The 12,034-nt window shown below is 43.0% G+C and overlaps 1 protein-coding gene across 2 annotated transcripts in view; it reads left to right on the top strand.

Annotated features, from left to right (window-relative positions):
* The window catches only part of LOC138296661 (UDP-glucuronosyltransferase 2A2-like), a 426,472-nt gene that overhangs the window by 86,408 nt on the left and 328,030 nt on the right, over positions 1-12,034 (top strand). Inside the window, exon 3 of one of the 2 annotated variants that reach the window (XM_069236020.1) lies at positions 10,059-10,065. The exons of the other annotated variant lie outside the window; for it this stretch is intronic. Within the exon in view, the coding sequence (XP_069092121.1) occupies positions 10,059-10,065 (7 nt within the window). The remainder of the gene's footprint in view (positions 1-10,058; positions 10,066-12,034) is intronic. 2 annotated transcript variants of the gene reach the window in all.

Here is a 12,034-nt window from a genome sequence, read left to right as displayed (position 1 = left end):
TGGAGCTTGTACCCCACTATTTTAGCCATATAGCATAGTTGGATAGGTTGAGGGGTTGAATGATGCTGTCAGCCCTGTCTGGTCTTTTTATTTAATTTCTTTCATTGTTTTTTTTTTGTTTTTTACACATTTTTATATATTTTTTATTGTACATTTGTATTTGCATTGTCTTTTATGTTGTTTTACTTTTATAGCGAAGTTGCAGTAATAAAGTATTTAAAAGCGAAAGCGATTTGTTGCTTGTCAATCCACAGAATCACACTGGGCAAGGGCAGCAAATCTATTGTAAAGTGGGACGTGGTGGGTTGGTATCTCCACGTTCACTGCAGGCCCTAAAAACTGTACAAATGTCCTGAATATATTTTGGTAGGTAGAAAAGCGTCAAGAAAACAGCTTCAACCCCATTTTGGGTCTTTGGACTATTGGAAAGTCTGGAAAAGATGCTTCTACTCAACGCCTCAAGCTTAAAGTTAACAATAACACAGTCACAATTATCCAGTTTAGAGATCTTACCAACCCAAGCAACTATTTGCACCATAATAATGCGCTGACGGGAGGTAGAGGCTCCGTTCAGCCGTTAATTAAACCAGTGAGTCACCTTGTTGAGCAATTGTTCATAGCTTTCTGTCTTTCCCGAGGCCAATAAAGGAACACCTTTTAAAACAATGGTATAAGGTGTGGCAGCTGATGGAAAATCCAAAACTTACAGTTCCACTGCTGCCAGCAGGTATGTCTTCAGCCTACTACTACCTTGTACATTATAAGAATTAGTTATAGGACCCTGAGTAGCCAGCAATACTAAGCTCGTTGGCACTGCCCTCCCTGGATGAGAAACTAGGTAAAACGAGTTATCATCCATTGTTAGGGTAGAGGCATCCTTTTTTCAAGAAGCCAAGCCTGCAGAAGAATGCATTTTGGACAGCGAATTCTCAATTACCCCAAAACTATTCAAAACTTGTGCCCTAAAGCCAGCAAGCCGTTCTTCCAACTTTTTCGAGCAGAAGGTGAACAGTATTAAAACCTCTGTTAGATGCAGCGCCTTTAGGTGGTTTGTCCCCTTTACAAATACTCTGTAACACAGAGTGAGTTAGCCCTTCTGTTGTCCCCCCCCCCCTTTGAAGAAGGACCCACGCCTTTTGAATTCTTAGCTGGAAGTGAAATATCACAGTCGTTCTTGAAGCCTTAGGAGTCAACCTCATCAATTGTAACATGCAAAGCAAAAACACAGGGATTGCCCCTGCTAGTCCGTGGGGCAAGAATACCTGGATATGGGTCCAAGGACGATGGCACACAAGATGAATTGAAGACTGTATCGATACCTTGAGTGATAGCCTCACTGACACCTAGGGTGGCCCCTGTTACTATGTTTATCCACACAGTAACCATGTTCATTGTGTGCTCAATGGCCCCCAAAGAATTTGATAAATAAATTGATAATTGAGTTCAAAGAGGGACCTTCCCTATTGACAAGTTACAATGTTTCCCTATTTCCCAGGATTCAATTGGGAAGGCACTATTAGTATGAATACTTAACTTATCAGTTAGTTACCTTGCAAAGTAGATCATGGAGCTAAGTGGGATGGTCCATCCCATCCTCTTCTGGGCTCTGAGGGGCACAGACAGGCCCACTCTTGGCCCGGTCTTTTCCAGGGCACGTGCCCGGGCACATCCTGCACAGAGGGAAGCTTAGAGTGCCTAAGTGCAGAAGAAAAGGGTGTGCAATGTGCCCCTTCATCATTAGCAGCAAGGGAATGCTGGGGGACGTAGTCCCACCTCATCAGGTGCTCAAGTTCAAATCCCGCTATCCTTGAAACAGTACACCAAACTACTCTTTCATAGAAACAGTGCACTAAACCAGTACATGTTGTACTTTCCCACAATTGATAATGTGACTGGTCGGGTATCAATGGGTTTTCTAAAAGTCCTTATTTCAATTTGCTTACCAATACATTTGAAGAATGAGATTTGATCTGTGTGGAATTAATTAATTGTGCTCAAGTAATGTCAGCTAGTGACCACCTGAACCTCCAATTTGGGAAAGGGCATTAGAAACAGGGGAGAAAATGAGCCCTGAGGGGTCTCTTAGAGCAGGATTTGCTCCGAATCTAGGAGGTCACAGAGCTTGACAGTGTAACATGTCATTGTGTGATGCTAGCATGAAATGGTGGGTCTGTGAAAAAACTTTGTTGATTAAACATGGGTCCTGATGCACAAAGCCATTTTGCGATTGCTCAGCCTAGAGTTCGCAAAATAAAGGAATTTGCAACCACAAAAAGGCTTTTTGAAACATGCTAAACCCATTTTCCATTTTAGTAACAAATTTCCAAAATGCAAAATGGGTTTAGAAACACAAAACAAATCTTTATTTAGAACGGGGCATGTTCAGGGCATTTCTTCCAAACAGTGATTCGTTGATGTACATATCAGTTGACATTTTGCTGGTGCCTCAAAAGAGGTGTTAACTCATTCACAAATTGAATTCACAAGTTATAGTTAGCACTGATTCACCCGGGATTCAAACTTTTGCCCTAAGTTAGCTATAACTCTTGCCCAGACATGCACAGTTTTCTCATCAATAATTTTATTGCAAATGTTGCAGTTATATTATCAATGATCTCATAGAAGATGCCATGACTGATGTAAGATGTGAGGTAATTAGCAGTACATCGTGCGGTTGCCAGTTATTGTTACCTGAGGGCATGAGTTATGGTTTCTTGAGATAAGCATAACTATAACTGCTGAATTTCTATGGTTTTGTGTGTGCAAAATCTGAACCTAACCATAACGTCCCTGTAACCGTTGGATTTTTTAAATGAATTTCTATGTTTTTTTAATTCTATTTCCTAACTATAATATCCCTGTAACCTTTGTTTTTTCCATTGTAGATAGATAGATAGATAGATAGATAGATAGATAGATAGATAGATAGATAGATAGATAGATAGATAGATAGATAATTTATGCATTACCCGGTGGCAGTCGTCACTGGGTAGTTCTAGTTAGGACCATGTGCCTAAAGGAAAAACATTTTTTGTTTTCCTAATAACTTTGTCTCTGTTTGATGAATCTTCATGAAACTTTCCAAAAATGTTCTTCCACCTCAGCTCCTTCTTGGAATGTTTCAGGGTGGTCCATCATGAGGGGGCTGAGAAAAACATAGTCCAAAAACATATTTTCCCCATTCATTTTTCCATATGAAAATTAGGCACAGCTACAGCCTAAATGGCTGAATGGATTTCCTGTAAATCCATTCAGTAGGATTTGAGATATTAAAGCTCAAAAAAATTTTATATTTCACACCACAGCGGATCTGTGGCGCTGACAGATCTAAGGTTTAGATCAGACTCGTTGCCACCACAACAAAAGTGATGCGGCTCAGACATCTAAGAACCTGAGACCAGGAAAAAAAGGTAAAAAAAGATATAAGGGGTCAGGATAGAGAAACCCTGCCCCCACTATGCCTGTGGGACGGTCCCAGACCCAGAGGGACCTCTCTTGACCCAAAAACATATCATTTTTCAAAATGTTGCAGCAAAGCCATGGTGGAACAGCAAATCTACTACACATTGTTTTGAAAGTACAAATATTTTGGCTTGGTGGGGTAGTGTGCAAAAGGTTTTAAAGGGGAAGGAGGAATGTGCACCCCTCCCTAAGCTGCTTCAGGGCCTGGGTAACCTATCCCCCCAGACCGAATGAAAAATTCTCGGGGGATCCCATTCCCTGTGGGTGATTTTTTTTTATATGCAGAAAGGGTCACTCGGGAACCCTCCCCAAGTCACTTAAGACCCCATCTCCCAGGGTTGATTTTTTTTATTAAGGCAGAGGGGAGCATGCAACTCCCTCCCAGAGCCTCCATGAGACCCCGGGATCCCATTGCCTAGAGAAGATTTTAAAATATCCAGGTGGGGGCCTGACCCTTTTACCTAAGCCAAAATTGGCCCTGAAGGCCCCATATCCCAGGACCCAATACTTTGCAGTGTCCCACGGAGCTCACACCCGGGACACTGTGGTTCCCTGCCCAGGACTGCAAAGGCACATCTTCCCTGCACTCTCTCGGACAGGGAGCAGAGGTTCACTCCCACCCAATGGGAGCAGTAAAAAATGCTGCTCCTGCCGGGTGGGAGAAAAGTAAAGATGTCAACTCCTGCCAGCACCCAGTGTGATGTTGGCCAGGGCTCTGCATGGGCTGTGGTGTCCTTGAGGTTCCCCCCATGGCCCTCACTAAGTCCTGTATTCCGGGTATTGTGAGTGGGCACTAGGGCATCCACCAAAAAAGTTTAAAACTGCTGGATCCTGGTAGGGGATATGTGTGGGGCCATGGGAGTACTGGGGTTCCATGGCACCCACTTAAAAGAAAAATGCCAGCTCCTACCGGCCACCACAGTAAGTGCTGTCTTGGGAGCCAGCTTGGGATGTGGGGACCCTGTGGCTCGCCCCACAGCCCCCAACCACAATTAAAAATGTGGGTGTCCTAGGTGAGCACTGGGACACCTACAAACAGTTAACAAAAATAAGAAAAAAGAAATAATAAATAGGCAGTCAGAGCCACTCTTTATTATTTACTGCTCCGCAGGGAGTGCCCCATAATACCCTAGTTTTTTTTTTTTTTATAAATATTTTCTTGCTGGTGGTGCCCCTAGAAACACCAAACATTTTTTTTAATGTTGTGGGGGACTGTAAGAAGAGCGCCAAAGGCAGTGTGCAGAATGAGGTAGGGCACCTAATCCCATGCTGCACATGGTGATGTACATCTTACATTACTATTAGAAAAAACCTAGAACCCCTCTAAATAAAGGTTAACATGACATTATAGTTAGGAACTGTAATAAGTTATTACTGTACATTTAAAAAAAGCCTTAGAAATTCACTGAAAAAAAACAAAGGTTAAACCAATGTTATAGTTCAGTGAAAATATCAGTTAACACAAACTGTTTTAAACAAAAAAGCACTGATAGTCATCATTTATAGTCATTACAAGTAGCTATAATTCATGCCTTACCGTAACTATAACTTGTGCCCTCGCTGTGCACTGCTTATGACCTCATATACTGCATCACACATGACATGCTCTGTGACATCATTGATGACATCACTGCTACATCTGAAATTAATTAATTGATGAATAAACTGTGCACGGCGGGGCGCAAGTTATAGTTAATCCCAACCCTTGCTTGAGTGAGCAAGGGCCGGGTAGGGCAGCACAATTAATTTTAGAGATGATGAGGGACATGAGGCCCCGTCCCCGAGCCTCATCTAGGCCTTTGGGACCCCATCCCCTAGGGCCGACTGTAAATTAAATGGGAGTGGGGCTCGCAGCCTCCCTCCCCGAGCCTCTAGGAGTCCCTGGGCACCCCATTTATGGGGGTCAAAATTACTCAAAAGGGGAGGGGAGTCTGCAGCCCTCCTCCCAGTCCCCAATGGTTATTTATAGTTAGGACCACGTTTCCATAGGAAAACAATTTGCTGGTTTTCTTATAACTTTAACTCTGTTTGACGAATCTTCACAAAACTTTCTAAACAGAATTCTCATGGACCTCAGCTCCATCCTGGAAAGTCTAAGGGTGATTCGTCAAGGGAGGGCTGAGAAAAACAGGGGTTTCCAAACTTTGTTTCCCCATTCATTTTTCCATGGTAAAATTAGCCACAGCCAAAACAGCTGAACGGAATTGAAAACATTTGGCAAAAAGCAAGAACTTGGTCCAAAGGCGTGCTTTTTATGATTTTGTGTTATTCTGTTCAGTAGTTTTCATGAAATGGAGGTTAAAAAAAATATAGCGATTTCACACCACAGAGAATCTGTGGAGCCAACAAATTTAATGCTAAGATCTGACTGGTTGCCACCACATCAATAAAAATATGATTGCAGCCATTTTAGGACTTGAGGACTTAGGGCTAGATTTACAAGGCCCTTTTGCCACCGGAGCGTCACTTTCAGTGACACTCCGGTGGCATTATGCACTGTGCCATATTTACAAAGGGGTGTTTTATACGCCCCTTCACATGCAGCACTCTCCATGGAAGGGGTGTGCAGTGGGTGTTGCTGTGGGCATGCCAAAGCAACACCCATTGCATTTTGACACTGCTTGAGATTTACACGTTTTTGTGAACCTGAGGCAGCACTAAAATCTAACGCCACACCCAGGGGTGGCAATGGCATGGCACAACAAGGAGAAATGCCTCGTTTTGTGCTCTTTCTATGTGTGCTGCATTCTGCAGCACACATAGAAAACGCAAAAGGCCCCTAAAGATTGTTTTTGTGCTGGAAGGAGTTCCTTCCTGCACAAAATCAATCTCCCCAGCAGCACAGCCATCCTTGCATCATGGCACAAGAGTAGCTGCTTTGGCGCTCTGCAGCAAGCTCGGCAGCAAATTTAGCCCCGGCTCAGGGGGCAACAAGGGGTGCGCCGTATTCTATTAAATACGCCGCATCCCTGCGTTTTGAAAATGAGAGAGCGTGGTGCTGCCAAATTTGGCGCAGCGTTGAACTCTGTCACTTTCTCGTAAATATGAACCTTAGTCTCCTGTCCTGTAAAAAGGTTTACTAAAACATATAAGGAGGCAGAGAAGGGATACCCTACCCACCCCCCAGGCCTACTGGGGGATCCCAGAGGGAAGGGCTAAAAACAAATTCATTTTTTCAAATTTTGCTTCAAATTGATGGAGGATCAACAGATCTGTAGTTACATTTAAAAACAAACCAAAACTCCAGGGTGGGCGAAGACGAGTTGTGAGATATATTTTTAAAATGCCCTCCTTCTTCAGACCATTTGCAGGCCCCAGAGACCCCATTTGATAAAAGGGGAGGTGGGTGTGCAGTCTCACTCCTCGGGCCATTTGTAGGACCTTGGAACCCCATCTCTTGGAGCTGATTCATTAAAAGGTATAGATGGTGGGCAGAGCTCTTCCCCAGGTGACATCCTGATCCCTCCCCCCTTCCAAAGCCATGCTATGGCCCCCGGGACCTCATCTCAGGGATGGCTCAGTGATGGTATCCCAGGGACCCCATCCCTCGGGACACTGTGGTTTTCCTGCCAAAGTCTTCTGCGCTTCGGTCCAGCAGAGACAGAAAGCTACTCCCACCAGATGGGAGCACAAAAGTTTCTCCCTGCCTGCACTCTTGCAGGCAGGGTAGAGTAAAAACAACAGGAGGGACCTATAACCCAATTGAGACCTGCGTTAGATAGAGTATCATGCAACAATGTCTCATAAGGTAACATTAAAGCACTGGCTTAATGAAGATAAGAATTATAATAACAAATAGCAAAATGACACCAAAAATTGCATAAACACATATAGTTTCACAGAATTTGAAAAGAGTTTAGAAGCAGCATCAAAGATAATTCAAAACTGTGTATTAAGTGCACAGTGAGCTCATAGGGATTGTGAATGAACAGCGAACGGCGCAAAATTGAAAAACATGAAAATGCTTTATCAGTGAACGGATGTCAATCAATAGATATTATGCATGGCATAAACCGAGTTCGTATATCCGCTGAAGTTTGTCAACGGCGTTTTGACCTTCATTAAATTGGGGCCATTATCAGGACAGAACATGCACAAGAAAATGGTTGCTGTCTACAGAATGAAAAAGTTAGGGAAGTTTAAAACAGAAAAATACAACAGAACCGAACTGGACAATCAGTAATGAAAAGCAGTTAGTGCGGGCCATTTCAGGTGTACCTGAAGAGTATCCAGGAAATCTGAGAAACAAAAGAGAAGACATGGCTTGGGTTGAATGTGGAACATGACAAGAATAATTAAGACCCCAGAGTACCCCAAAGGGAATAGGAATGGTTAATTTGTTGCCACCTACCATAGTTATCTGTGTCCCCATGCACTGGGCTTCATTATGCTGCTGTGTACGAGGTGACTCAATGGTTTGAGCTCAATGTGTTTACTGTTTTCTTTACGGTTAAAATCAACAAAATGAGCAATAAAAAAACCTCGAAATTTACTGAAAAAACGAAGGTTAAACTGCCATTATAGTTAGGTAGTGTTATAAGATCTTACTCTATGTTAAAAAAAAAACTCAGACCTTCATTGAATAAAACCTAAGCTTAAAGTAACTCTATAGTTAGGTCCTTCAAAATTATCTTTCTTTATGCAAAAAAAAACCTAAAAATGAACTGATAAAAACTACGGTTAAAGGGGCATTATAGTTAGGTGAATTATCACTTAAAACATACCATTTTAAATGTAAACAAAACACCAAAATTCACCAATGATGGTTACCTGAGCAAAATTATAACTTGTTCCCCCGCCATGCCCTGCTTATGACCTAAATATTACATGACTTATGACAAGTTCAATTACATCATTGATGACATCTCCAAATGACATAATTGATAATATCAAACCAAAATGTTAGGAAACTTCTGTTGCATCTACAGAAAACTAGCTGCATAGAATTACACCAAATTTGGCAAAAAGATAGAACTGCTAGAACTTTACTTAGAAAGTGAGCTCTTGTGAATTGGTTTAAATCCATTAACGTGCTTTTGAGAAATTTGGGTTTATAGAGGCGCTCGGGATGAGCCTGAAAGGGATACAAAATAGGTATATTTGGAGGGTTGTTCCTGCATGAGTCCTGCTGGACCGTAATTTAAAAAAATGGGCCTTCTGATTGGCCCAAAGACTTATTTCTCCCTTGGCTTTGTCAGTACTGTGGGACAGGGATTGGTCCCACAGCATTGACTTAATCTCATTGGCTAGCTGCAACTAGAAACAAAACAAATCCTGCAGCCACCATTGCAGGACTCAAGGACTTGGGGACTGGAGGAACTTGAGGAGTCAGGATCAAGTCCTAAAATGTTTTTTCCAAAATTTCGAAAGCTAACCTTTGTTTTTTTTTAGCAAAAAAAAAAATATATATATATATATATATATATATATATATATATAGAGAGAGAGAGAGAGAGAGAGAGAGAGAGAGAGAGGGAGTTTATGTGGGTTGTTTTAGTTAGTTCTGTTTTTCTATAGGAATAGCTTTTTTTAGTTTGTTAATAACTTTGGCACTGTTTAATGAATGTTCACAAAACTTTCCAAAAAACAAATTTCTCCGACCACAGCTCCATCCTAGAAAGTTTTGGGGTGATTTTTCAAGATGGGGTGGAAAACAAAGGGGGTTCCCAAAATCAAATTTCCCCATGCATATCCATAGACTTTTTAGGCAGTGCTACCACAAAAAATGCTGACTGGAATGACACCAAATTTGCCATGAAGCTATATCTTGGTCTAAAAAGTATGCTTTTTTGTGATTTGGTGTAAATCTGTTTAAAAGTTTTGGAGATATTAGGGTTAAAACATAAGTGTATATCTAGTTGGCTGAGTTCAAGTGACTCTTGCGAGAGTCCCTCGAATGCTTCTGATTGGCCCAGGGAGCTTTTTTCCCTTGTGTCTTCTTGCTTGCTCACACAGGAGCCATGCGCTGACTGGTTGTCTGCAAAATGAGGAAAAATGTTGCAGGCAGTCATTACAAGACTCACTTACTTAGGGCCGAATTTAAGAAAAGTGGCGCTGCATTCAATGCAGTGCCACTTTTCTTGCACCCCGTGTGCCACTAACGCCACCATATGTGCGCTGTATTTATGATACGGCGCACCATGGCGGTATTAGGAACATTAGCATCAAAATGTCCGATGCTATTGTGGCGCTTTGCTCCACTAGTGTCAAAAATGTTGACGCTAGTGGAACAAAGTGCAAGGAGGCCCATTGATTACAATGGGTGTGTCCTTTTAATGCCTGCTTTGAGCAGGCATTCAAATTATGCCAAAAATGGTGCAATGAAATCTTGTAGATTTCATTGCGGCATTTTTGCGGGCCTTCTTGCACCGGAATGCCCCCTTCGCATATAATATGCATGGCGGATGCATAATTAGCGCAAAGGGTTACAAAGTGGCGCAATGCATGCATTGCGCCACTTTGTAAATATGGCACAGCGATTTTGCAAGCCTAACGCCACATTAGCATAAAAAAATTATGCTAATGTGGCACTATGCCTTCTAAAATTTGGGCCTTAGTTCCCTGCCCTGAGGTTTTTTTAAAAAAAAAATGATAAGAAGGCAGGTTAGAGATACCCTACCCCACTAGGCCATGTGGGCCAAAATATATATTATTATTAAAGAGTTGCAATCCCATTGGACTCCTGCGACACTTGCCGAACTACTGCAGGATTGTGAATAACTAAAAAAGAAAATAAACCCCTGTCTGTGTTTACCTTTGTATAATAATTCTCCTTTCCTGAGCAAGAGATGAGCCCAAGGGCCCATCCCACAGGTCAAAAAATATATTAATAAGAGAAGCCCCCTTCATGAGCCCAACAGGCCTCAGGGACCCCTTGCCCAGGGCCATTGAATAACTAGAGGAGATGGGGGCATGCGGCTCCCCTCCACAAGTATTACAAGGCAGCGGTGAGCCCATACTTGTGTCCCAGTGAGCGAAACTCCAGAAGCACTGGCAGGAAAAGAAATATGCTCAAAACATGCTCCAGCCAGGGGGGGGGGGGGGGGGTGCACACACCTGTTTTCCTGCACACGCTCTTGTGGGAAGGGAAACTCTGACTGCTTCTGCTGGGCTAGAGCAAGCAGAAGCAGCTGCTCCCACTAGGTAGGAGCCATTCCATCTCCCGTGCAGGATATGGTTGGGGAAGCGAGGTTCCTGGGGCTTCCCCAATGGCCCCCATTGTTCTATTTTGAGGGTTCACCAGGTGGGCACTGGGGCACCACTATTAATATTGAAGGCCTTGGAGCATGGGGTCCCCATGGCCTCTCAAGACTCCAGTAAGGGTCCACTTGCCCCCCTCCCCTAATAACAATATTTTTGCCCCCAAGAATGGGGTCCCCTGGGCTTCTTAAGGCTCGAGGAGAGTGGCTATGTGTCCCCCTTATAATGAAAGTCTGGCCTGGGGCCCCCAGGGCCCATTTGGGTTTGGGGAGGGTGGCCTGTGTGCCCATCCCCTTATATAAGTGATTTCGACCTAGGGGATAAGGTTCCCAGGGCCTCGACAGGCTTGCGGATGAGGCCACATGCCCCCTCCCCTACAAATATATTTTTCGGCTCCAGGTGATAGTGTCCTCAGGGCTAATAGTGACTTGGGGAGGGGGGCACTCACCTCCACCCTGTTAAAAAAAAGGGAGATGGAGTGCCTGGGGACAATGGTGGCTTTCGAAGAGGTTCCAAGTGCCCCCCTCCACTATAAATAGTGCTTGGCCCTTGAGGATGAGTCCTCTGGGCTCATTTGGGCTTGTGGAGGGGGACCTTGCACTGCCCACTGACCCAGAGGCAAATTAAGATTTTTGAATTTCCAGTGGACTTGTGTTGTTCCAATTTAAATGTGTCTGTGTATCGTATCATGTGCATAGTTAAAAAGGTGAACTCAAAAGCATTGAAATGAGATGATAGAGCCTTAAAGGACTCCTTCTTTTATGCTGTATGGCAGGCTTCTCTAACGAGTAGCTTATGAGCTACTGGTAGCTTTCCAGCTACCTCTTTGGTCAAGTATATTTATACCAAAAATTAAAAGTGCATATTTTAGGAGATCAAACGTGTGCTTTCACAACTTATAAGCTGATGTTTGGAGAAAAATGGTGTGTTTCCAAAATATACTTAAAGGTAATGCTTGAGTGATAAATCATGTGGTATTGGGGAGATTTATGCAGATTGTATTACCTTGTTGCCAGGGAATTGCAGCAATGGCAGTTAAGTATTACCCACAGTGGTCTTCCACATTGACAAAGCCTGTTTTTTGCACTATTGCTGATAACAGTGCCTGTTTAACTGAGGTGATCACGATTGGTAATCTTGCACATTGTGCCCATTAATGTAATATTGTCTGATGTGGTCATTATTATAACACTAATAATATTAATAGCTTGGGGTGATTTTCTTTGAGCATTAGTAGCCCTTATCACAGAAAAGTCTGGAGACCACTGTTGTAGGGTTTCGATTATATAGAAAGAGAATGGATCACATTTATTCTATTGTGTAGGTAAAATGAGATTCAAATGAGATGGGTGAAGCTTGAGTGGCGTAGAGT

The sequence above is a fragment of the Pleurodeles waltl genome, chromosome 1_2 (genome assembly GCF_031143425.1).
Source record: "Pleurodeles waltl isolate 20211129_DDA chromosome 1_2, aPleWal1.hap1.20221129, whole genome shotgun sequence".
Classification (NCBI taxonomy): Eukaryota; Metazoa; Chordata; class Amphibia; order Caudata; family Salamandridae; genus Pleurodeles; species Pleurodeles waltl.
The sequence above is the reverse complement of the archived record's forward strand: the minus strand, read 5'-3'. Positions and strand labels throughout refer to the sequence as shown.